At 39.1% G+C, this 27,909-nt stretch overlaps 1 protein-coding gene across 2 annotated transcripts; it reads left to right on the top strand.

Moving 5' to 3' along the window:
* Nucleotides 1-3,196: 3,196 nt before the first annotated feature.
* On the top strand, nt 3,197-27,743 carry LOC114467335 (uncharacterized). Of its 2 annotated transcripts, XM_028453532.1 has the most exons (25): nt 3,197-3,620; nt 4,644-5,326; nt 7,418-7,648; nt 7,739-7,903; nt 9,197-9,292; nt 10,177-10,453; nt 11,485-11,565; nt 13,391-13,491; nt 14,983-15,111; nt 15,178-15,285; nt 16,322-16,448; nt 17,587-18,030; nt 19,564-19,608; nt 20,993-21,072; nt 21,424-21,536; nt 21,605-21,788; nt 22,050-22,134; nt 22,688-22,833; nt 22,911-23,001; nt 24,696-24,844; nt 24,939-25,024; nt 25,104-25,173; nt 25,941-26,062; nt 26,188-26,551; nt 26,774-27,743. In XM_028453532.1, exons 1-25 carry the CDS (start codon nt 3,299-3,301, stop codon nt 26,939-26,941), a joined length of 4,467 nt encoding a protein of 1,488 aa, XP_028309333.1. In that variant the 5' UTR covers nt 3,197-3,298; the 3' UTR covers nt 26,942-27,743. The 2 variants fall into 2 exon arrangements, with proteins under 2 accessions (XP_028309333.1, XP_028309332.1); XM_028453531.1 differs by having other exon boundaries at nt 26,188-27,739.
* The last annotated feature ends 166 nt before the right edge of the window (nt 27,744-27,909 follow it).

Consider the following 27,909-nt stretch of genomic DNA (forward strand, 5'->3'; position numbering starts at 1 on the left):
AAAACTGAGTTTGACAAATGCAATTGCGATTGTAAAGAGAATGATACATTTTTACTTTTTCTTATCAACCTGAAAATGTCTAATCTGTTCTAATTTTATAACAGATAAACTATTCAATAGAAAACTAGTAACCTTGCATACGTTTATACATCACATTAAGGTTTAACCTTTTCCAACTAACCCAGATTATCTCGGATAAACTAAAGTTTAGGATTGGAATGCTAATACCAGTTAGCAGGGTAACAAAATCTGTCACCATAGAAACTAAACCTGAGTATTTTATCATGTTTTTATAAAAAAATAAAATTAAAACATATTCCCATCGAATTAGGAATTAATTAACTTGAAGTTTTGGCCTCATCATTTTTTATCAACCATTTAAGTCTTCTAGCCCTGTACAAATATTTGACGATGTTGCTAACTTATTAGCAACGTAGATAAACTTGTTAATGGCGCGACTGTTCTCATTTTATTGACTGTCTTTACTTTAAACAGTGATTTAAGGCTGAAACTGTGATTTTATCTTGGTTTAATAGTCCACTACTGTCATGTTAATGAGCCCCTGTGGAGGTGAGGGCGGCTCGGCTCTACTGGGGGAGGTTTGGGCCTAAAAACACATTACCGTACACTACATACTGCAGTGTGGACGTAGAGGTGAGGACTTCTCCGTGCTTTATTTCCTTTATTATTCATCAAATAAGACGAAATATGGCGACTGTGTGTTTCATAGGCGTGTGTTTTCCGTTTAGTGCTGGAAAGTGTGTTAAAAAACAAACAGAAAACACGTGTAAAACGGTCACGTTTGAGTTGGAAACGCATTGGTGTAGTGAATCGATTGGTTTCCATGTTACCTGATGACCAGCTTCACTGAGTATCGTTTTTGAAAAGCTGCTACTCTTTATATATGTTTGTTTTACACAAAGCTCTTACCTAATACGAAATTGATTTTACTTAAACAGTTATTTTATTCAATCAAATTACATTACTATATTTTACAAGACCAGCAACAGCATGTAGCATAAACGACGACTATTGTATTACTTTTTATTTTTAAATAACACGTGATGTAAAACGAAATAATAAAAAATAAGGTTCAACTAAAAATACAATTATGTTATTGGGCAAAACTAATCTTTTTTTCTTTTCTTTTAAAGCGAAAAATCAATCTTTAAACATATTTTTTTGTTTAAACACAGGTCGCTATTTAACTCGGAAACCAGTTGATGCCGAACACCAACGTTAACGTAAGAGGAGTAAAACCTCTCGTTTCTCTACGTGTCGCGTTTAACTTATGACTCACAACACAACATGTATTCATTGTCTTCAAACCTGCAGTTTGTGTCTTTAAATGTAGATTATTGGTCTTTTTTGTGTTTTTAAATTAAATGTATGTGCTGCTGTTTGTATGCTAGGTGGACCTTTAGCGTTTAAATAGATGAAAGTGTTAGTGTTTATTTTGTGCTAATGTCACAAAGAAGTCAACATTTAATAAAACCAGGTGTTCGTTTTGTTTAATAGTCAAACAGGGTTTTTTGTTTTAAATCTTCCGCCAAGATGACGAAACGTAGCCTCTGTTGATTCTATTGTCCGTAAAGTCCACTGCTTTAACCCGATTGGCTGAGCAAAAGTTAAATATTATATTTAGTAAAGAAGCAGAGACGGGCGTAAAAGCAGCACATCGCCGCTAATAAACAGTATCGCGGTTCGTTTTTTAAACTGTGTTTCCTCAGAGGGTGATACGTCATGGATTAAGGCTCGACTAAACGTTCACTGAGTGTGTTTCATCGATGGACCTACCAATAAAAAATATCGTGAAAAATGGTTGAAAACAATGTATTTAAAATGCACAAATATTGAGTAATGTCAGAGGGTTTGACAGCGTTGCACCGTTTAAAAAAATACTCGAACTTTGGTTAAAATCGGTACAACATTCTAACCATAACTAAATACATCAATTCGCTTGTTTTGCACAACCGTCTTCCTCAGGACTAGATCTATAAAGACACTATATCTATAAAGTGTTTTAAAAGTGATAAATCTTAATGTTTCCTCTCATATGAGACAAATTACATATTTATTATCATGTTATTCAGACTGCATACCATTTGTGTTAGATGATGAACCAGATTTGACTTATTTAATAAATAAAGGCACTATTTTCAATCCTTTACACATATAAATGTTTAAATTTTATTTATTTTTTTAACATGTAAAAACAATATCTATAAAATAAAAGAGATCTCAATAAAACAAGTCAAAAACACAAAGTAAGAGGATTTCAATAAAACATTTTATTTATTTTATTTTTAAAACATTTAATTTTTTAGGTCTGACTTATTTAATCCTACCCCTCTTATAACCAGTATAACCAATTTATCTATGAGCTACACACACACACACACACACACACACACACACACACACACACACACACACACACATATACATAAACAATATACATACAGTAATATTCTAAACGACCCATATACAGGTAATACTTATATTATAAGATACTTTTATGCGGTTGATGAAACACTTTCTGTGATTTTTATTTATTTTAATTTTGCTTTTAAAAGCAAACACAGTATGTCACGTGGAGATACAGGAAACAATTCTTTATACAAAAGCAGAGCTTTTTCACCTTTTTTGTTTTTCAAAAACTTAAAAATATTCATATAAGGATTAAACTCGATAAAAAATAAAATTTGGAAGATATTTTTCTTCATGAATATGGAATGTTTCCATTAATATGATGAGACTAATGATGAAAGATATTGATTCATTTTTGTTTTCAAATATAAAAATAACATTTTGTCGTTATTACTATCGTGCTCTTGATTTTGTTGTATATAAAATCCTTAAGTGCATTCCAGAATAATAACGTAAATGGGCAGTAGTAAAACAAATGTAAAATTGTTCACGCTTCATTAAAACATAAAGTGCATTTATCACTCCTATCAGTTTTTTGGAAATTAATGTTACTGGGATAAATGTTTTGTACAATTTTGAAATGTACTTCCCTGATTTTATTAGTTATACAAAACTGAAAGGTGCATAACCAAGCTTGTTTTTACTTTATATTTTCAAAGTGGGACTTGCAAATGGCTTTACATCTGATGTAATTTTATTGTGAAAAAGGATCCACTCGGTGATCGTGTAGTCGAGTCTTGGTCTGTGACTATAACTCTGGAGCGCGCGGGGAAATACTAGCGAAAGTGAGCGGCGCGCGCTCAAAGCCCTAACATGAGTGTTTCCGTGTATGTTTTCAGCCCTTTTTCCTCCCTCTCTCTGACCGGAGATGATGAACGTAGAGACGCTGGGACCGAGTCTCAACCCTCGCTCTGAGGACGTGGTGCTGATCTCTGACGATGACGATATTCTGGAGGTGACGATGGAAACCAATCAGCGCGTGTTTGGAAAAACGACGACGACCATGAAGGATGAAGTGTCTGAGTTCCTGATCAGACACTGTGACGGTCACAGTGATCCATCAGAACTGGAGGAGATCATCCAGGAGTGTTCACACACCCCGTTCTGTCTGTACCTCTACACCGACCTCAGGCTCCACGATGGACGGACCGTCTGCGCCTTACTGGTCGGTTACTTCTCCCACACACCAGGTGCAGTATGGTTTACTGGAATGTCAGGGTTTTAAACAGGGATAGAATAGAAATGTTCATGAAGCAGTAATTGTAAACTGTGAATTAACAACTGGTAGACCAGTGGTTCTCAACCAGGGAGCGAGGACCCCCACTGTAGCTGAACGTAGTTAAACAAAGGGGAGATATTTATGGGGTCCATCCATAAAGTCAGTAAAATGATGGTCCATTGTTCTATGAATCTGTGATAACCACATTTATTTATTCAACTGAACAATATCCACTGTTTTCCATGAAGTTTATTGTTATTATTATTATTATTATTATTATTATTATTATTATAGTCATCTTAAAGATGGAAATCCTTGTTTTAATCACAAATAAAATGGGTTCAAAGTGACCAAAAATGGTGTAAAAGGTGGAGAAATGGGATTTTACGAACCACAGCAATTAGTTAAAAGTTGCAAATTAGCTTGGACAAAAACAGACAGAAAAAGTGGTAAAAAGGGTTCAAAATGTCAATATTAAAACAATTAGTTTAAACTGGCAAATAATTGGCATGAAAAATGGTGAATGTGATTAAAATGGCAAATAAAAAAAAAAAAGAGCATGGAATATGGTGACAAGAAGTTAAAAGTGACAGTATTGGTAAATAAATTAGGTGGGAAAGTGGTGTAAAGGGTTTATAAGTGCTGAAAATGTATTGAAAGTGGAAAAAATGTGCAGAAAAGGCATTTAAATGTGATGAAGAAGTGTCAGAAATGGGAGCAACATAGCAAAAATACATTAAAACTTTAAACGGAGCAAAAATATGGCAAGAAAAAGTGATGAAAATATGGAAAATTTGGTTTAGTTGCAGAAAAAAGGTAAAAATGAGCAAAAAAATGAGCTCAAATGGTTCAGAAAATTTTCTTAGTTTTTTGAAGGCATCTGTAGACCCCCTCCCAGTGTCTCGCGACCCCAAGGTTGAGAACATTTGGTGTACAGAATGATGTTGGCTGATAATTATTGTGCGTCTCTGTTTATTTAAATGTGTGTCTACAGGTGTGTGCGTGGTCAGGCTTCTGCACACACTCACCTTCAACCCAGATGCTCACCTGCTGATTGGTGCCCTGACCAGGCTCCGCCTCCCTCTGTGTAACCTGGCCATGTTTTACTGTGACATCTACCAGACTGAGGTCAGACAGATGCTGGTGTCTAAGCTGCGGCGCTACAGCCCCCGCCTGGTGTCCCTGTCCGGCCTCCCCGGCCTCACGTCCAGGGCCTGCAGGGCGGGGCTTCAGCCGGCCTTCGCCCATGTGGTCACCCTGGTGAGAGACGTCCACACACACTGCTCGGCCAGCGCGTCCGCCCTGGACGCGTTGAAGGATCTGTTCTCTGAGGGGGAGGGGTCTGAATGTGTGCTGGTGCTGCGCTCTGTGGAGAGGATGGCCGGCTGCTGGAGGGAGCTTCTTGATTACTTTAAGTCTCGCCGAGGTCAGAAAGACGCCGAACGGATCAAAGACCGGCTGATGGACCACGGCGTGAAGCTGGACTTCCTGTTCCTGTCTCACGCTCTGGAGCCGCTGAGGATCCTCCAGGACCTGCAGCGTAACAACTCCCCGCTGGTGGCTGAGCAGTTCCAGCTGTTAGCGGTGGTGGCTAGGTCCTACGCTGACAGGTTCCTGTGTCCCACCGCCGCTGAGGGTCTGCTGAGGAGGTGGAACCACGAACTTCTACACAACAAGGTACAGACAGACTTATTTTATGGAAGCCATAGCAATGACACCAACATTGAGTGGTGAGACAGTTGATGGTCTTTTGGACGAGTTTAATACAAAAGTCTGTAATGTCATAGATGTGGTGGCTCCAATCAAAACTAAGAGAAAACCAAACACACCTTGGAGGAGGACTGAGATAATGCAGAATTTGAAATCTGACTGTAGAAGAGCTGAGCGTAAATAGAGATCAACAAAACTCCAAATTTATCTAGAACTATACAAAATAAATCTGCGAAAATTCAATGATGGCTTGTTCAAAGCAAGACAGCAATACTTTTCTGAAATTATTGCCAAAAATGTCAACAACTCTCGCACGTTGTTTTCTATAATTGAAAAGCTCACAACCCCCCCAGATCAGATAGCCCCTGAATTACTGTCAGCTGGAAAATGCAATGAATTTGCTGTATATTTCAATGAAAAAATACAATCAATAAGGTCAAACATCAGAACAAACCAGCAAAATAACAAAAAGCTTGAACAGCTTCAACCACTGAGGGATGAGTCAACTACAATGTTAGAGTTTATTACAGTGAACCCAAAAACAACAGAGGAAACTGTTCAGCAGCTGAATCCATCAACTTGTTGCCTTGACACAAAACCCTCAAACTTGTTTAAAACTGTTATAAAGTCATTTATCACTGATTAGTGTCAGATAATTAACTGATCATTCCAATCAGGCACCGTACCAAAATCCCTGAAAGTAGCTGCTGTGAAACCTCTGTTAAAAAGAGAACACTGGATGTCTCTATACTGGCTAACTATAGACCAATCAGAACCTTCCATTCAAGATCATTGAGAAGGTGGTCTTCAACCAACTGAGTCAATTCTTAACATTCAACAAAATATTTGATAAATTTCAGTCAGGTTTTCGTTCTCATCACAGCACAGAAACTGATCTGATCAAAGTGATCAATGACATAAGGTTGAACACTGATTCAGGAAAAGTATCTGTTCTCATTCTATTGGATCTAAGTCTGCATTTGACACTGTAGATCATACAATGTTGTTACACAGATTGTAAACATGGGTTGGACTAAATGTTAAAGTAATGCAATGGTTTATAACTACATATTTTATAACATATAACATTACAATTAAAACAATAATAAACTCTTCCCTTAGCATCTCAGCCTAGTGTGAATAAAAAATGAAACATGTTGCACAATATAACCTACTCATAGGGTAAACACATGTAAACAAAGAAGGGCTGGCTCACATTGGAACATGAAAAAACTGTGGTGGGAAAAAAAAATATAGTTACATATATATGTATATATTTTTTTTTTGTAACTCAAATTTGCAAAATAAAAATCATTTTTATCTTCAAATTCAATTAATCGTTTTTTTTTTTTGCCCACCCTAGCCCTAGTGTAGCTGCAGCTCATACAAGCTTGTGTCCTGTAACTAACTCTGATTGGCCTAAAGCCCAGGAAGGCGGTTCTCAGGAATTCTGAGGTTACGTTATCGTAGTAGTGAAAGCCTTCATATTAATTGCGATTAAGGTTAATCGTTCAGCATTAATCTAACATCACATACAATTTGATCATTAAACAACGCGTCAACATAATTTTTTATAGTCAACAACGTTTTCAATTATGTTACTAATCATTTTTTGGCATTATTGTATATAATGTTGCACACATTGTGGTTGAGATGGTCTATATATTTGTGACCCTCCCCCGGCAAGAATCACAAACTCTGCCTATGAATTTAAACCTGAATTTTCTTTTTGATAGAACTAATTTAAATAAAGTTTTTAGGTTTGTACTTTTATTAAATCAGTGGAGTGGTGGCCTAGTGGTTAAGGACGCTGGGCTTGTAATCGGAGGGTTGCCGGTTCAAGCCTCACCGGGGCCGTCACTGTGGGATGTTGAGCAAGTCCCTTAACCCCGAACTGCTCCCCAGGCGCCGCAAAATGGCTGCCGACTGCTCCTCAGGGATGGGTTAAGTGCAGAAGACAAATTCCAATAATGTACTAACATTACATGGCCAATTAAAGGCGAAGGCCCGATTTAAAAAAAATAAAAAAAAATAAATAAAGTTTGTTTTGATTTGTAGGCGGATCTTCTCTCCCTGGCTGAGCTCAACCTGAGCAACGAAGCCAGGGACTTCCTGTGGGCAACGCCCGTGGTGGACCTTAGCGAGGAGCGGCGCTGTGACTTCCTGCGCAGGGCCAGAGCGTTCTACGAAGGCGTGCTGAAGAGCATCGTGGACGACGCCCCCAAACCGCTGGATGCTGCCGCGCTGAAGAACATCAGCACCATCATGAAGCATCCGGACAACGTTGCTGTAAGAACGTCCACCACGAGTCGCCGTGACAACACGACCACGTGAGCACCTGCTAACCTGTATCTGTGTCTCGCCCCCCCCCCCCCCCAGGACAAGGATCTGTACCAGAGGATGCTTCCTGCTCTGGGGGCCCAGCTCGGCGTGTGTCAGCCCGGCTCTGCAGAGTCCAAAAGGCTGGCCTCAGACTATTTGAGTCTGATCCAATCAGAGCAGAGCAGACCGAGGACAGAGGGCGGAGCTTCATGCTGGGCTAGGGTGAGTCCATCAGGGTGACAGAACCAGAATATTCACATCAGATCCTGTTATCGTCTAATCTTTGGTCTAATCCAGTGGTTTTTAAACTTTCCACAATCTTTTCAGAGATTTAACCTGAACCCATGAACCTCCTACTGCTGGCTCACATAAAAGTCCACAAAAACTGTGGTGGGAAAAAAACAAATATAGTTACATATATATATTTTTTACTCAAATTTGCCAAATAAAACTCGTTTTTATCTTCAAATTCAATTAATCGATTTTATTTGCCCGCCCTAGCCCTAGTGTAGTTGTTATTGCACTCAGAGACTCACTGCAGCTCATACAAGCTTGTGTCCTGTAACTAACTCTGATTGGCCAGCAGCCCAGGAAGGCGGTTCTCAGGAATTCTGAGGTTACGTTATCGCAGTAGTGAAAGCCTTAATATTAATGCGATTAAGGTTAATCGTTCAGCATTAATCTAACATCACATACAATGTAGTCCTACAGGGAAATTTGTCCCTGAATTTTACTTATTCTTATCCAGAATTATCACTTGATTTAATTAATTATCCTACGGATCTTTTCAGTGAGAAACCAATCTCTTTTATTTTGAAAAAATAAATCTACCAAACATTTGTTGATAGAGCATATATCAGTAATAAAACATATTGATCACTGTGAAATACAACTTTAATGAGACGCTGAGGATGAACAGAACTCTGGAATGTTTGAGTCTTAAATTGTTCTATACAGAAAGTCTTTCTTTATATTTTGTCTTCGTGTATTTTAAAGCTGAAAATTCACTTTCACACAAGTATGTGGTGGCAAAGGGCATCAAACATGTTTAACTAGCACAACGCTACGTAGCTCACGTCATATTTGTGCTTTTTTGACGAGATTATTTCTGTCACCACTGGAGGGCAGTCTAACAGAGGCTCCTGACTGCTGCTTTATTTATATTATAGTTTACAATGTTGTCACACTGTTTTACTTTTTTACTTTCACATACCCCTTTGACAATTTGCATACCCCGCTTTGGGACCCTAGGGTCTAATCTTCATTTTTTTAATCTGAACTCAAACTTAATGTAAGCTTTGTCTAAAGATGATCGTTAGCTGTAAGCCTGAGCGTGGGAAAAAAATTAGGGTTCAGAAGTTTTTATAAATGTACTCTTACACTGTTTTATCCCTCTGGTGTGTGTGTGTGTGTGTGTGTGTGTGTGTGTGTGTGTGTGTGTGTGTGTGTGTGTGTGTGTGTGTGTGTGTGTGTGTGTGTGTGTGTGTGTGTGTGTGTGTGTGTGTGTGTGTGTAGATGCTACAGAGAATGGGGGCGTGTCCTCTACAGAGACTCCTGCTGACCCTGCTGGCTCTGCCCTCCTCTCTGAACATGGACCAGGTTTTCTCCATGGTGAGCAGCCGCACTAATAATAATAAATCTTTATTTAATCCACTTCTGTAAACTTTATTTGTTTTTTGTTTGGGATACATACTGTACATAATAACACATACTACACATGGCCTGTGGTCAGGGCCGGCCTTCCCGACAGGCAACACAGGCGGCCGCCTAGGGTGCCATCTGCTGTATAATAATAGTAATAATTTAAAAAGGTATAATAAACGTGAAACACACCCTTTACCACCATTGTACATGTTCTTTGTTAATTAAATATTAATATTAAAAATCTTTAACTACCTGCTGATCTTCTGTCCATATTTATGCATATTTTAATTTGTTATTTTAATTCTTATTCTATATAAATCCATTGTGTTGTTTGCACAAAAATCATAAAATCAAACAGGAAAGTAGAAATGTCTTTGTACTGAAACTTTTATATATTATTTTAACTTATGATTGCACTGTTTTGCATTTCTTTTAGATTTTGCATCGTTGTTGTTGTTCCTTCAGGACATTTTACTATACTCTAGGTATTATATTGTTTTATAGTGTATTATTCTACTTTTTAAAACAGGTTATATTTTTTTCAATGGTTTGTTGTCGCAAAATTGCATTTTTTTTGTCTTGATATTAAAAATAAATAATAATGTTTACACTGTGCATAGATTTAAAAGAAAAACTTTATCTATTTTTATTCATTTATTGGGGGCGTTAAAGTCCACTCTTGCCTCAGGCACCCAGTGACCTAAAGCCAGCCTTGACTGTGGTTAAAAGATTAATGAAACTATTGCACGATCATCTTAAGTCGTTGCTATTTTCCAGTTAAAACTGAGGGTCCAGGTTTATATGATAATTTCACTCATATGTCCACTAATTGATGACTCCTCTTCTTCTAGATGTTGAGCAGCTCTAAGTCTGTAGAGAAGGATCAGCCCAGAGCTTCTCCCGCGTCCTGCAGGAGGACAGGAAGTGATGTCGTCCTCAGGAGGCGGAGAGAGGCTCGCAGAGGTTACGGCGGCTCCAGTTCAGAGGAGGACGAAAGCTCGTCGGATGAGGGCTCTTCGTCGGACGAGCGCAACAACGGGGCATCAAAGTCCTCCCTGAGACGCCGTGTTCAGAGCTACAGCAGCTCTACGGAGAACTCAGAGGATCAAAACACGTCAGAATCATCAGGTGAGGGAAACATCTCTGCTGTCATGTGGAAAACGGGAGATTTGACCTTGATTTCACCTGAAAACAATGAGTGCATTTATTTAAGTTCCACATCTGAAAATGAAACTAAAAAGCCTTTAAATGTCCCTGAACTGTATAAAACTACAACCGCCACCAACAGTACGAGAGTACATGAGAAATATATATAAACTCATTTTAGTTCAAGGGCAACATACGATCCAGTTGTTAAGCAAAATCCAAAATGTTAAACAACTCGTGAAAATTCCTTGACTTTACAACTCATTTTTGCAAACTTTGCAATATAAATTACCAGATGAGAATTTTCCACCTTTTTAAAAATAATTGCGATTTAATATCACTGTCAATGATGTAGATAATATATGATGGAGGTTGCTAAACTACGACTTGTATGATCGTTTACAAAAAAATCTTGTTTTTGCTGTCATTTCTAGTTTGAACAAAACCTTCCTGCGGGCCGGTCTAGGTGATCTGGTGGGCTGAACTTGGCCCGTGAGCCTCGAGTTTGATATGTGTGATACAAATGATGGAAGTTTAGCAAAATTTCATGATATGTAAAAAACGGCAAAATAGAACAAAACAACATGCGGGAAATACTTGTACAAAGATGAAGTTACCTGACATGTATTATTTGATCTGGTGATCATTACAACTGGTGACACGTGATGTCAGAAGCTCAGCTTTAATGTCTGAAACACAATAGAAACACTTCAGATGAAGATTTGATTTGATTTTTTATTTAAAGTCATAAGATAACATGATGACCAATCTAACCCTGACAGCAGCTGCTCTGACCGTCTTAAAGACACAGGAGACAAATGGGAACTGTTTCAGGAGGTTTCACAGTTTTTTTATGGACCATGTGTATCGGATCACGCCGTTTGTTTACCGCGCGCTCACACAAGATCCCAGACAAACAAACGTGATTTTGTTCTCATTAACAAAGTTGTGTTTTCATCTTCTACAGGATGGAGAAAAGCTTCATGTGTTTGTTTTTTGTGTTGTTTTCACAGACGTGGTTTGTTTGACTGAAACATCTCAAAGTTCTACCACCAGCAGCAGCACCAGACAGTGGAACCGTAAGACACACAAAGGTATTATTACTATTAAACATTTATTTAACTCAACTTTTAATGATGTGTATTTTGTAGTAAAATTTCTGATTTTATTTTTTATTTTATTTTAAAAAACATGTTAGTGTTTTTAGTTCTGTTTTTTTTAATAATCATCACCATTTATAATAAACTAGTGCAGTGCCTGTAGGAGGTATGTACTGCTATAGAACATTGGTTCTACCTCTACTGTGACGATGTCATCCCTATTTTCCAAGTTTTAACTGATGACATCATCACTAGTAGAGCTAGGACTGATTACATCATCAAGCAAGGACTGATGTCATCATGAATTCAATTCAACTTTATTTATGTAGCGCAAATTACAACGAAGTCATCGCAAAGCGTTTAACAGAAAAAAAGTCCATAGTAAGAAAGAAGAAAGAACCCAACAAGATCTACATTCAGAGGTGGAGAACATCTGCTTCCACTGGTTGGGGTTAGTGACCAGAAGGACAAACAGAATAGGATAGACCATCAGAGTGTTCTAGACTAGTTGAGCTGCAAACCATTGATCAGCAACCACTGGCTCCAGCATCAAGACACCTGAAACAGAAAAGAAAGCTGAGGGCGAGGAGAAGACACAGACTGCAGGAAAAACATGATACACTATAAAACACTCGTTCCTAGTGGTTAGGTTAATATTGAACGTCTTGCGGTATCCTCCATGCTCTGAAATGCTACCACTACAGACAAGGTTTTGTCTTGTACTGGGTCACACGTAAGAATTTTGGAAACAAAGGGAGATTAGATATTGGTCTATAATTGTCATTTGGATCAAGGGTTGGTTTTTTAAGGAGGGGTTTTGTCGTGACTTCCCCAAGTGATGATGTGGATGATGAAAAAGAGGTGTAGTGTGGAAAAAAGGTCGTCAATGAAACTGGCTCGCATAATAATACAAAGTTTATTAAAACAAGCAGAATCAAAAAACAGGGCCGGGACAGGAACGTTGTGAGAGCAAATGGGGTCAAATCATGCTCTCAGGCCAAAAACAGGAGAAAGGCAGAACTCCTGTGAGAGCACTGATGGCCAATGTGTACTCTGAAGCAAGAACAGGAGAGAGGCGCTTAAATCTCTAACAAAGTTTTCAGACATCACATGATAACTAAACTACCCTTCACTGGGACACAAAGAAAGGAAGCAACAATTGTCCATTATGGTGGTAAGGCTCCCACATGTCAACGAACAAAGGCCAGAGTTAGATTGTTTATGGCATGAAGCTACATTTGGAGGAAGAGCAGGCAATGTGAACAGGATGCTTTCGAGGGTCACAAGACAATATCACATGCAAACAGCAGAATAGTACAAGATTGGGATTGGATCTTGGATTGGGATTGGATCTAAAAGACAGGTTGTTGGTTTAGAAGCACTAACTATTGAGGTCAGTTCAGATAGACCAAGTGGAGTGAAACTATGTAAATAAAAGCTGCATGTTGGGGTAATTTCAGGAGCTGTTTTGTTTTAAGTCCTGCTGTTTTGTTTAAGTTCGTCAACTCAGGAGGTGGGGTGTGGGGTTGGGGCGTCCAAACAAATTTGACGTTGCACACCAAACCAAGCAGCAGCCATGTTGAAACTCTCAGGTCAGTCTGATCCTGATGTCCTGAGATATTTGAGGAACAGACAGACAGACAGACAGCGATACCTTGCTTTTATAGAGAGATGAACACAAAGTATGTGTAAATGTTGAGGCAGTTTAGTAGAAAACGTGGGCGGTTATTTATCATGTTTTGTCACATTGTCTCGTAAAGCTACATAATGTGTTGATATCTATGGTGCGTTCACTGACCCCTCGTCCATTTCTCTGCAGGTCAGAGGCAACGTCCGGCTGAGTCCGTGCACGTCCTGAGCAGCGACGATGACCAGCAGAGCATGGAGATCAGTGAAGCTGACCCAGCAGACTTTTCCTCTGTGAGGACTAACTTTATACTTATTATTTGTGTGTGTGTGTGTGTGTACGTGTATGGGGGGTAAATCCATTCTAAATTCATGCGCACTAGTCCAACGAACGCGTACCCTGCGCCTGCGCCCGCTGTGATCTACATTTCCCATAGACTTAGAATGGGTAGACGGGCACGATGCACAAGTCACGTCCGCATGTGTGCTTGTAGACGTGTTAACACATAAGCCACACCTGGATGTACACCTAACAAACATACATATGCCAGTCACACGTAGACACAGGTGTGGTGTGACTGAAGCTGCAGTAATAAGGTGACCTTCACTATGTAGCACCGTCTACGTGACATGTAAACCCTTTGACACTTGTACACGCGTGCAGGTCAGTCTGTGTCACTACACCCGCCCATAGAGTGGTAGAGACTGTAGTGTTACGCTCTGAGTCAGATCATTGCTGTGATTGGACAGGATACAACACTCACACAAGTGTTTACGTGTCACCTTATTAAAATGGTAAATGGACATGATTTATATAGAGCTTTATCACCACTGAAACAGTCCCAAAGCGCTTTACATATCAGCTCATTCACCCAATCACTCTCACATTCACACACCAATGGGACAGGACTGCCATGCAAGGCGCTAGTCGACCATTGGGAGCAACTTAGGGTTCAGTGTCTTGCCCAAGGACCTTTCGACACATAGTCAGGTACAGGGATCGAACCCCCAACCTCTCGATCAGAAGACGACCCTCTACCACCTGAGCCACGGTCGCCCAAGCTGTTACTGCAGCTTCACTCACTCCACACCTGCCACTATATCGAACTACTTAAATTAGGTAAGTTTAGTGAAAGTTAGGCAGGTACACGTGGGATGGACTGGTGCGCATGAATTTAAAGATATTTTTTAATGTTTGCACTAAGTATTGTTGCTCTTTAAACATGAGAAAGCAAAAAAAAACTTGTTTGTGTTTTTTCAAAATTCAGGTGATTTTATGCATTTCCAAAAGTGATGATGATAACGCAGCTACAGTAGCATTAATAACACGTGACAAAGCCACACCCACTTAACATTTGTTTTATATTAATTATATGATACATGTGTACATTTTTAAACATTTTTTATTGTTTAAATATCATTTGTTTCTGTCGTAATGGATGATAAATAAAATTGCACCAATTAGCTGAGCTTTGATTTAAACTGATTTTCTGTTTCTCTTAGATTGAACCACTGTAATAAATATCGTCTGCTCCTTGAAATAATGGCTCATATATAGTTCAAATTATAAAACTAGATCTTTTTTTTTAAGTAGTGTTTTTGATAATTGCTAAAAAAAAAATCAATACTCAAATGAATATTGAAAAATAATTATGAAGTAAAGCTATTGTAAAATGTAAATAATTTAAAAGTCATTATATGCCTGATTGTAAAGAGAGACCATCCTGCTGTCACGCTGCGTGCGAAAGTGAGTTGGTTTAACAATAGTTGATGATTCGCATCCAGGGTCGGCTGGTGTGGGGTCGAGTCCCAGGTTTCTCTCCGTGGCCGGCCGTCATCTGTCCAATCACAGAGCAGAACTCCCAGCAGGAGATGAGAGAGGTCCACTGGTACGGGCAGGACATGGTGTCACTGGTGAGTGAGTGAGTCAGTCAGTCAGTCAGTCATATGATGTTTGATGGTGTGTTTTTCTGTTTTCAGGTCAAGGTGAAGAATCTGATACCTTTTAAAAATTTCAACTCGAGCTTTTGTCACAAGTCGTTTTCCCTCCTAAGTGTTTACAAAGAAGGAATCTTCCTCGCTCTGAAGGTCTGTATCTCACCACCCACGCTTCATTTTACCGTAGATTACAGACAAAATGTCATTGTTAAATTGCTTTCGTTTTTTATGAAGTTTAGGATTTTTGTGTAAAAATTCACATAGATGTCGCTCCATGCCGTAAGTCGCTCCATGCCGTAAGTCGCTCCATGCCGTAAGTCGCTCCATGCCGTAAGTCGCTCCATGTCAGCATTACAGACACCAAAGAATTATTAAGCACTTAAGCGCAGGGCAGAAATAAGCCCCCCTCAATAACAAATAGAAATCACTAGACTGATATGCTGCCCGGTGCGCACCGGGTCCTTTGAAAATGGATTTTTACTTACCGGTGGCGAGTCTGACGTAGTGGGAAAAGTGCAAATCTTCTTTTGGTAGGTAAGCTTGTATGACCGATGTCCACACCAACTTGTAAACAGAGCTGTGCACGAGGAAAACGGGGCTTGTGCACGCTCTCCAGCACACGTAGGCGTGTTGCGCCTGCGCGTTTTCTTTTTCAAAATGTGTAGAGGGCGTTTCTTTTTTAAACGTCGTCCACAATACCTTTAATACTAATATTAATATTAGTAAGTAAGTTTTTGTCATGTAATTGTCATTTTCTTTGTCATGTTGTTGGTGTTGTTTGGATTTATTTTGTGTGTTTTTGCTGTTGTTTTTTGTACTTTTTAGTAATTCTGTCCTTATTGTTGTAACCTATAGATTAAAATTGCTCTTTTTTCATTTTTAAGAAAAATTTAACTCAAAAAGTTTAATCTCACAAAAGAAATCTAAATAATCAGTGAAGGGTTTTAAAGGTGATTAGATCTAATGTGAACATTTTTAAATCAAAGTTAAAGGAACTTTTTCTCTACTGCATATGATTGAGATAGAGATTTATGGTCATGTTAATGATGTCATGTGTTTGTTGATGATTTTAAATATTCTTATTGATTTTAAGCTGTTGTCTTTTGCACTTTTTGATCATGTAAAGCACATTGAGTCGCTTTGTGTATGAAATGCACTATATGAATAAATTTGCCTTGCCTTGCAGGAAATGGCAAAATGCAAATCAAAGAAGTTTTCTTCAGATTCAGAGGACAGAGCGACTCTACTGAGGGAGATGATGTCCTGGGCCGCTGAAGGGTTTAAAACTGACCAAGACGACGCTTCCTCTGAAGGTACGAGTGCTGCCTTTGTGTTTGAATATTCCATCATTTTACCGTTTCTGTCCAAAAAAAACCCCTAAAATTTCTCCCCAAATTCTGACTTTCAAACCAAATCCAAGAAACATTTTTACACAACAGATGAAATTGTTATCCGTACACACACACACACACAACAGATTTCAATTTATATTTTTCTCATATTAACATGTTTCAAATATGTTTATTGAGAAGCAGTTCAGAACCCCCTCCCCCCTAAATAATTCCCAGGTGCTACCGTACACTTGTCCAAATCTTCCAAATATAATATAAATGGCTTCCATATCTGTTCAAAATTGTGCAGTGTTTCAGTCATTGCACACATAACTCCACATGATAGAAGGTTGGCCTGATGAGTCTTCAGTTTGCTGGTCTGTTCAGAGAACAATAATGATCAAAATAGGATCAGGCTCCAGTTGCATCTTAAAAATCTTTGAGAAAAACCAAAACAAAGATGACCAAAAGTTTTGTAGCTTTGTACACATAATAAAACTGTTTGTTCCTCACATTCACGTTTATCACAAATGGGTGAAACCTCAGGGAATATTCTATATAACCTTGCCTTTGAATAGTGTAGTTTATGCAATATGCAAAACTGAATTAAAGAATGCCGTATATTTATAGAACACAGTTGAATGTACTTTAATCCTTTAGCCCATATATCGTCATGTATTTCAGTTCCAAGTTCCTTTTCCCATGCAGACCTAATATTTGCCATATCCACCTGTTTGAGTGCCTGCAAAATGTTATATATAAATGAAACCACATGTCTTTCTGTAATACAAGTGGTCAAGCACTGATCTAATTTATCCAGGGTCAGATTTTCAAAGGATGGAGCATGGGTTCTCACATAATTTCTTATTTGTAGAAATCTGAAAAAATCACTAGCAATTAAATTGTATTTATCTTGAAGCTGTTGAAATGAGACAAAAGATCCCTGAAAATACAGATCACCAATATTTTGTAAACCCATTTCTTTCCAACGATCAAATGCTCTGTCCATAATTGAAGGTGTGAACGATGGATTGGCTGAAATTAAATTTATCATATTAACGAGAAGGATCCAAACATGCTGACTCACTTCATTGTTGAGTGTCGGAACTTTCTGTTTCAGGCGTGAACATATCCAACGACGCGAGGAAAAGGAAGCCGAGCTTCTCCAAACCCAAACCTGCTGCTGCTGCTTCTTCTTCTTCTTTTAGTCCATCAAACGTCCTCAGTGTGAAGATGAAGCAGGTTTCTGTGTCTCTGACCCGCCTCCCCGACCACACCATCAGCTCTCATCTGAAGACCTCAGCAGGGCCAGAGCAGGGGGAGTGGGGAGGAGCCCAGAAACGCTGGTCTGAGAAGGACGCAGAGAGACAGTGGAGGAGGATGAGGAGGGACCTGGAGAGAGAGGCTAGGATAAAGAGGAGGGAGGAGAGGAAGAAGAGGAAAGAGCACAAGAAGAAACGAAGCTTTGACCAAAGCAAGAAGATCCACAGAGGGATCGTTAAAGGATTCAGTAGGGTGAACAAAACCAGCAGTGACTACAGGCAGCCAGACCAGAAACTCAGAGGTAACACACACACACAGAGTAACACACACACACACAGAGTAACACACACACACACAGAGTAACACACACACACACAGAGTAACACACAGAGTAACACACACACACACACAGAGTAGCACACACACACACAGAGTAACACACACACACACAGAGTAACACACACACACACACAGAGTAACACACACACACACAGAGTAACACACACACACACAGAGTAACACACACACACACACAGAGGTAACACACACAGTAGCATAGTAACACACACACACAGTAGCATGGTAACACACACACACACAGAGTAACACACACACAGGAACATAGTAACACACACACACAGTAGCATGGTAACACACACACACACAGAGTAACACACACACAGGAACATAGTAACACACACACGCACACAGAGTAACACAGACACACAGAGGTATCGTACAGATACAGTAACACACTCACAGAGGTAACACGCACGCACACACAAAGTACCACACACACAGTAACATAGTAACACACACAGTATTACACACACACAGAGATACAGTTACACACATATACACACGCACACACATGGTAACACATGGTAACACGCACACACACCTAGTAACGCGCGCATAGTTACCCATACACACACACACTACATGAGAACATTTTCTAGTGAAAACACAAAGGTTCGTTTCTACGGCAACAGCGTTTTGCTGCTTGAAAAACTGAACTTTTTAAAAACTAGGGTGACCGTACGTCTGGTTTTACCTCAGCATTGTCTGGATATTTTACAAATTAATGAAATTGTCCAGGTTTCTCAGGGACCTTAAACGCATCTCAGGAACACATTTAAAAAAATGTAAAACACTGTAACTGCTAATATTTGCTCTATCTGAGAAATTCCACCCGTTTCTGAAAGCTAAAGAGTCGCTTTTTATACATACTGTATATTCGGTTCATTACAGTAATTTTACTCACATGGGATGGAATCATTAAAGATGGTGCTTTGTTTTGATGAAATCATCAGACACGAGGAAAAGAGAAAGGAGGAAAATCCAAGATTAAAAAAGATTAAATAATGTTGGATTTAATTAAAATCGAAGTTGTTTTTTGTTATAGTTTAACTTTTTAGGAAACAATATTTCTCATTGTTTCAATGAGTGAAATATTTTAATAAGGTTATATGAGTTTTTTGAAGGACACTTTATTATAATGCATATAATAAAGATGACTGAAATGAGTCACCACTGATTTCAGATTTTTTCTTTAAGTCTTTGTAATAAAGAGAGAAATATATTTTTAAACTTTATTGACAATAACAACTAATTTATTTATTATATAGTATTTTGTTGTTACAAGGTAGAAAACGTAGAGTAGCACGTTTATTATGTTTACTACATCATTTTGTTATGTTTCCAGTCGTCTCATGTAAACACAGATTGTTTTGAAAACGTTGCTGTGTGAATGTGAAACATTTTGGAAACAAAAGCTAAACATTGTGTAACAGTGGTCGTTGTGTAACCATGATCGTTGTGTGTTGTTGTGCAGAGGAGACCATCAGAAGGATCATGGACTCAAACCTGGACATTGATGGTTGGTTCACACATGGATTTTAAAGGGGACATATCATGTTAAATCCACTTTTTTAGCCCTTAAATGCATTTTGTTGTATATTTAGGGTGTTTAGAAGTTCAGAAAAGTTCAAATTAATCTCTTCAGGTGCTCCGATGATATCTTTATATTCTGTTTTGGTCATATTTTTCAATCTGTTTCGATTTTTCTATTCTCTATTACGTTTTTTGAACAATAACGTCACAGTATTTGCAGCAGAACTGCCAAATTACGACATCGACTCCAGGTCCAACACTTAAAGCAATCCGCCATTTTTATATCTCGCTTTTATTTTGTAGTCCAAGCTCCAGGATGCAGAAGGTACGAGAGGATAAGTCAAAATGTTGGGTTGTTGGATGTAGTAACCCACACGCTTCATTACACCGTCTCCCAGCATCAGAACCTTTTCAAAGTGTCTGGTTGAGTTTTATTTTTTATAGAAATGTACCACATCTGTGGATAAGGTCATTTTTGTGTGTGTGAAGCACTTCAATGATGACTGCTTCATCAACCTCCACCAGTATAAAGAAGGATTTACAGAAAGACTTTGTCTGGTTGAGGGTTCAATTCCTTCTATCTTTGGAGACGATGAACAGAGCACTTCGGTAAGCTGTAAATAACGCTAAAAAGTGATGATAAGACGTCCCTGTCATTGTTTTGTTAGCATTAGCAGTTGCCCCGTCTTCATATGTTAGCGCTGTGTGCTCGTTTTAGATCCTTGATGATATGGCCTACGTGATTTAATTTAAGTCTAAAGTTTTCATTAGTCATTTCATTTTGATGTTTTTGTCTTTGAAAAGACTGTATTAAAATCCATTTCGTGACGTTAGCTTGGCGCTAGCGTTAGCTCGGTGCTTGTGTTAGCTCACTTGTTAGGGTTCTGCAGGTTCATCATCTTCATTTTCATCTCGCTCCACTGGGTCAGACTCTGGCTGGAACATGTAAGGCTGGATGGACAAGTCTAACGTTGTTGACATTTTGTAAATAACCTCTGAATAAAAAGTTTATGCTCCGCTACATAGCCGTATCTCTTCTATCAAACTACAAAAATGGCCGAGCAGGGTGGAGTTGAACCTGGAGAGGGGGCGGGGTATGAAGTGTCTCATTTGCATTTAAAGAGACTGCACCAAAACGAGTTGCTCTTAGAAGCACATCAGAAAAGGGGTGGAGCTATAATAATGAGGAATTCAGACCCAAGCAGTGCAGTTCTGCTTTATATAGACCACAACTGTATGATTTATATGTAAAAAGGAAGGATTTAAAACCATGATTTGTCACCTTTAATTTACGTTCATTGTGTTTGTTTGTGAGTCTCTGACTGTTTGTATTGTTGTTGTGTATTGACTGTCTGTGTGTTCACTGACAGGTTTCTGTTTGTGTTGTGGGACTGAAGACGTGGTGATTTCCCACCCACTGTTCAAAGGCGGCCTGTGCAGCAAGTGCAAGGTTTGACTCTATACATTGTACACACCCACTGTACACACCTATTATACACACCTATCTCTGCTGAAAAATGATGTTGCTGCTGTAAGTATAATTGACTTCAGATCATTTGTGATTACTTTGTAATTGTAATTGACATAAAAACTGTCAATTACAATTTAATTAAACACAAAACTGAGGAACCATGTTACAGTTCTATACCTTACATATAGTTAATAAATATTAAAATATATTTCATATCAAGTTTACCTACATTTAAAAATATATATAAATCTATGGCTATAGTGACACAAAAAAGGCTCAGACGCCCACAACATAAATATTAATACCACGTGTGTGTGTGTGTGTGTGTAGGAGAACTTTGCAGAGACTGTGTATCGTTACGATGATGATGGTTATCAGTCTTACTGCACCATCTGCTGCTACGGCATGGAGGTGATACTGTGTGGAAACGACAGCTGCTGCAGGTACACACACACACACACACACACACACACTCACTCTGTCTCTGACGTGGCCCCGCCCCCTCCTGCAGGTCTTTCTGTCAGGACTGTCTGAACATCCTGGTGGCTCCAGGAACCTATGACGTGCTGACTCAGCTGGACCCGTGGATCTGCTACATGTGTCAGCCTCACACTGCTCAAGGCGCTCTGCAGCCACGCCCTGACTGGAGCACCCGTGTTCAGCAGCTCTTCACCAGCAACGGGGACATGGAGTTTGTACGCTAACGTCCCATCACACACACACACACACACACACACACACACAACATGATCAATCAATCAATCACTGATCACAGGAACCCAGGTTTTCTCTGATGGCTACTGCTATCTAGTCACTACTCAATGGCTGCAATCTGATGCAGTCTATTATTTCATTTATTTAGTGTTTACTCTTCTTATTCATGCAATTCAGGGGATGTCTTTGACTGATTAATTCATCAGTGAAGTGATCAATAGATGTTTTTTCTTTCTTTGTAGGAGCCTCACCGTGTTTACCCGTCTATACCCGCTAACCTTCGTCAGCCTCTGAGAATCCTGTCTCTGTTTGACGGAATCGCTACAGGTAAAAAAAACACAACATTGTTTGTTTATGTCAATATCTGTTTCTATCTGTTTGTTAATATTTGTGTCTGTTTGTTTACGTCTTTGTCTGTGTTTCTGTCTGTGTCTGTCTGTCTGTAGTTTTTCCAGTAAATTCTGATCATGTCTATAAAGTAATAAGAAGCTCAGAAACTTCCTCCCACATACACACAGACTGTTTTTATTCAAATATATGATCAGTCAAATCCAAATCCTTTCATTTTCCTGCAGAAAACATTGTAATTTTAGAGCTGATTTGTTCAAAAAGACGATGAAAACTTTATCAAATGAGGGGGAATTCTACAATTTTAGCTCATGATATAAAGGCTGTTCAGTCAGTTATCTTCTCATTCCACGACGGGTCCTTAAATAGTGTTAAATAATATTTTACAAATAAAAGGCCTTAAAAAGTACTAACTTCTTCCTACCTGTAGTCAGCCTGTCTACTCACACTTCACTCAGTGATTGTTGTGGTCAGTTAACCATGTCATAGAACAGTTCTAACGGTCTGTCCCTGTCTGTCTGTCTCTGCTCAGGCTTCGTGGTTCTGAAGGAGCTCGGCTTTAAGGTGGACCAGTACGTGGCCTCGGAGGTTTGTGAGGACTCTGTTGCCGTGGCAACCATCAACCACGAAGGGAAGATCCTCCACGTGGGAGACGTGCGCACTCTCACCAAGAAACAAGTGAGTGACTGACTCGTTCGTCACTCCGTGTGTTCAGCAGGAAGTGTTCAGTAAAAGTGTTTCTTCTTCTTCTCCAGCTGGATGCCTGGGGTCCCTTTGATCTGCTGATCGGAGGAAGTCCCTGTAACGACCTCGCCTGTGTCAACCCTTACAGGAAAGGACTGTACGGTACGTAGGGAACGCTCATCAGATCACACTTCATCTTCATTAAACTGACTCGCTCAGTACGGATCTTTAGTTATTAGACCGCAGTGTCGGAAATTAACCCTAACGTGGTCCTGACTTTAGCCAAGAATGCCTCTAAAAAGCTTTTTCTACGAGTCAAGAGACCAGATAAAAAGATCACGTCTTACTGTCATCAAACCACAAAGAGCCACTGATCTACTTATGGTCAGATTTAACACTTATAAAAACTAACATGAAATAAATGTTAGCATTAAACTAACGTCACTATTCATCCATCCTGACAGTGAAACATCATATTTTTAATTATATTTCATGTGTTCACAGACAAAGCTGGTCCCATTAGACAGTAATGTAACTATGGTGATTATTACATCTAAATATCCCATTAGTAATGCTTTCAGTAATTATTGATTAAATCACCAAGTCTGATCTGGTTTAATTATAGGAAATCATAACTTCATGTAAGTCATTATCTGATTCAGCAACAGTAAAAACAGTAAAACACTTTATTTTTGTTTTTTATGCGCTTTTTAAAAAAAAATAATAATTTTATTATGAATGAGAGGAAATAAATGAATTACACACAATAACACTAATGGAGTGACCCACATGCACAAATATATTCCATAAAATATCAGTCCATGAAGAATAGCTTTGAGTCAGCAGTTATTGTAGCTTTTTTTAATGTGTAAATGCTGTTACTGTAACTTTTCAATTTAATTTGTGTTTGTAAGGAACCAGTTTAAACTTTAAGTTTAATATATATATATATATATGTATATATATTATTTTAATTTATTTTGAAAAGGTAGGTCTAATAAACATATGTTTTTAAGTTTTTTTTTTTTTTTTTGTGTGATATTTACAGGTTGTTTAGAGGTAAATAAACCCATAGTTTCCCTACATCTGTCTTCTTCTGTAATATCTACTGTAGAACTAGCAAACTTCTCTCTGACAAAACAAGTTCTGATGAACTACGGCCGCGCCCCCGGAACGTCTCCGTGCCAAATAGCACGTACTACGTTCTCGAGAATTCAGTCAAATGACTCGGTTCCACCGTGTAAAAAAGGTCTCAGAGGCTCTAGACATCCACTCATATCCATGTCAGATTACAGCATGATTCAATGAGCATTAACGAAGGAGGAGTCATTTTAAAAACACGTAGGGGGTAATGGGCCCCATTTATATATTGGTATGTGCCAATGATTCGGTACCACCAACCGTTGTAATATTTGACTCACAAATAATAGAGAACTCAAGTTTGTTTTTTCTTTTGGGGCCCCCCTGGGCCCCAAATTGAAAATCGGGCACAGAGCGTCGATACGTACACATCCTTAGATTATAGATATCAAATTTCAGCCCGATCCGTTCACAAATAACAGAGGAGTGGTGATTTTAACTGGTGTACACAAGTGAGGGTCCAGTAGCCCAGCCTAAAAATTGTTGTGCTTTTCATTTATTTGCATTGACAGAAGCTTCTGTGCATTTTAATCTATAAAAGTAACCAAGCTATAACTAAAATGTTCCCATAGACCCTAATCATTTTAAAAATGCCCACATTTTCTAGACTACGGTGGCCAAAATTGCCCCCATAATATTGTCCTAATTTCAAACCGTTAGACCTTCCCTGCTGAGTGCTGATGGTGATGATGTGTAATTCCATCCTCCTCCTACAGAGGGCAGTGGGAGGCTGTTCTTTGACTACTATCGGATCCTCCAGCTGCTGAAGCCTAAAGAAGAAGACCCTCGACCGTTCTTCTGGCTCTTTGAGAACGTCGTCAGCATGCAGATCTGTGACAAAGTCGGGATCTGTCGCTTCCTGGAGGTTTGTTTTTTGTTCTGGTTCTGGTCAGTGATCAGACCTTCCTCTCATAGGTTCTAATCCCTCCGTCCTCTCTGCGTGCGTGCGTGTCTCTCAGTGTAACCCAGTTCTGGTGGACGCCGTTCTGGTGAGCCCGGCTCACAGAGCTCGGTACTTCTGGGGAAACATCCCAGGCATGAGCAGGTGAGTCACAAACATCCACAACGACCTGAGTTTGTTTTTATTTACACTTTCATTTATTTACAAACGTTTCTCCACTCAGACCAATCACAGCGTCTCAGAGCGACAAACTCACCCTGCAGGACTGTTTGGAGCGAGGCCGAGAAGCCAGGGTCAGTTTAATCCACTGGTTCTCAACCTTGTGGTCAGGACCCCATTTGGGGTCGCCAGATGCCTTCAAGAAACTAGGATATTTTTTTTTATAATTTGAGCCCATTTTTGCTTATTTTTACTCTTTTTCTGCAACTGCACCAAATTTTTCATATTTTAACCTATTTTATCACTTATTATTGCCATTTTTTTTGCTCCTTTTAATGCATTTTTACTACATTACTCCTATTTCTGACACTTCTACATCACATTTTAATGACTTTTCTACACATTTTTTCCACTTTCCAGACATCTTCAGCACTTATAAACACTTTACACCACTTTTCCACCTAATGTCACATATTTTTACCCATTATTGTCACTTTTAGCCTCTTTTCACCATATTTCATAGTTATTTTTGCCAATTTAATCACATTCACCATTTGTCATGCCCATTATTTGCCTGTTTAAACTAATATTAAAACTTTGAACCATTTTTACTACTTTTTCTGTCTGTTTTTGCTCATTCTGATTTGCAACTTTTATTCGATTTCTGTGGATTTTAAAATCCCATTTCACCACCTTTTCCACCATTATTTTTGGTCACTTTGAACCCATTTTATTAGTGATTAAAACAAGGATTTCCATCTTTAAGATGACTATAATAACAATAAACGTTCCTGGATAACAGTGGATATTATTCAGATGAATAAATAAATGTGGTTATCACAGATTCATAGAACAATGGACCATCATTTTGCTAAATTTATGGATGTGTGTGCGTGTGTAGGTGACCAAAGTGAGGACCATCACCACCAACACTAACTGTCTGAAGCAGAACGGGAAGAAGTCGATCCTTCCGGTGCTTCAGGGAGGACAGGAGGACACGTTGTGGGTCACTGAGCTGGAGAGGTGAGTGTAACAAACAAATAAACAATCTGTGTTAATTCACTCCTGAGTTTCTCTGACATTGGATTAAAACTAATAATAATGGATAAAGCAGGATATTGATGATGATTCCCTCTCCTTCCCTCCAGGATCTTTGGTTTTCCCAAACACTACACTGATGTGAGGAACATGAACAAGCAGCAGAGGCAGAGAGTTCTGGGGAAGTCCTGGAGCGTTCCCGTCGTCCGCCACCTGCTCGCTCCACTCAAGGATTACTACGCCTGTGAGGAGCTGCTGCCAGTGACAAACTCCGCCCTAAGCCACACCCCCAACGCTTTAATCTCTACCTCAATCAACAGCCTGAACTCAAATCTACACTTTTCAAACACCTGCATTTCCACCTCAAGCAACAACTTAAACCCCACCTCTAACGCTTCAGACCCCACCTTAAAACCCACCTCTAACATCTCAGACTCCACCTTAAAACCCACCTCTAACATCTCAGACTCCACCTTAAAACCCACCTCTAACATCTCAGACTCCACCCTAAACCTTGCCTCTAACGCCACCTTAAACCCCACCTCAAACGCTTCAGATTCCACCTTAAAACTAACCTGTAACGCCTCAGACTCCACCTTAAACCCCGCCTCAAACGCTGCAGACTCTGCCTTAAAACCCACATCTAACGCCACAGATTCCACTGTAAACCCCGCTTTTAACGCTTCAGACTCAACTTTAAACCCTGCCTCAAATGCTTCAGACACCCCCTTAAAACCTGCCTTAAATGCCTTAGACTCCACCCTAAACCCCACCACAAATGGCACCTTAAACCCCGACCCAAATGCCACAGACTCCTCCTCTAATGCATCAGACTTCACCTTAAGCTTAACCCTGAGTCCTTAAACTCTGCTGCCTCAAGCTCTGCCTCCAACACCACCAGCTCCTCAAACTCGAGACCCTGAACTCATGGTGGTGTTAGTCTTTTATATCGATGTCCTAATGTGATGAACATTCATTAATGTGCGCCGACCTTTTTAAATAAATAAACTCCATCATAAACGCCACGTCAATCTCCTCAACTCCACCTTAACCTCGGCCTCAAAGACGCCCTTAAACTCAAAATCCTCTATAATTAATCATGAATTTCCACTTAGAGCTCCACCTCAAGCAACGCCTCAGAATCCACCTCTAATGCCTGAGACTCCGCCTCCAACGCATCAGACGTTTAACCGTGTTTGTAACAGGAAACTGGACTTTTTCATTGGAGTCAGATCGTCAGAATAAAAGCTTAGTTATATTCTGTGGAGCTCCAAAACGTCTTGGCTCAAAAACTCAGAACAGAACAAGTTCACCTCATTTTCAGACGATGAAAGTTTGGTTCTTTAGTCCAAAGTAATGAAGACATTTTTTTTTTTTTAAATTTAAATTTTTTAAGATAAAACGTTGATCTAAGAATTTTTCTTAAACCAGAAAAAGAAATCCAAGAATTGCAAAAGTTTGAGTCCATAAAAAAATTGGATCTTTGAAGGAAACAAAGTGGACAGTTGGTGAAAAATACCGTAAATACCTCGATTTTAAATATTGCGATGCGTTCAGGTTCCCAGGGTGTTTGAGCGTTCTATCACGGTGCTTTTAAAGCTATTGATGTATTTTACAAGTTTTTACTTGACTTTGGTATTTTTGCACATAAACTGTTAATGAAGAAATCAAACCGTGATGTTTTTTTGTTTTTTTTTGTAAGTAATATTGAGCTTTTTTTGTTTTTGGTTTGAAATAAAAATGAAAATAATGATTTGACTTAACTACAATTTGTTTTTTTTTTTTACCCCTGGTGAAGTTTTCTATTTGTTTGAAAGAGCGTTTGTGATCTA

Source organism: Gouania willdenowi, chromosome 7, assembly GCF_900634775.1.
Source record: "Gouania willdenowi chromosome 7, fGouWil2.1, whole genome shotgun sequence".
In the NCBI taxonomy this organism is placed as follows: Eukaryota; Metazoa; Chordata; class Actinopteri; order Blenniiformes; family Gobiesocidae; genus Gouania; species Gouania willdenowi.

Coding starts and splice junctions, on each gene's coding strand:
- LOC114467335 (XM_028453531.1), top strand. CDS start 3,299: ATGATGAACGTAGAGACGCTGGGACCGAGTCTCAACCCTCGCTCTGAG. Junction 15,286..16,321: donor GAATCTTCCTCGCTCTGAAG/GTCTGTATCTCA, acceptor CTTGCCTTGCAG/GAAATGGCAAAATGCAAATC. Junction 23,002..24,695: donor TTACAGGAAAGGACTGTACG/GTACGTAGGGAA, acceptor CTCCTCCTACAG/AGGGCAGTGGGAGGCTGTTC.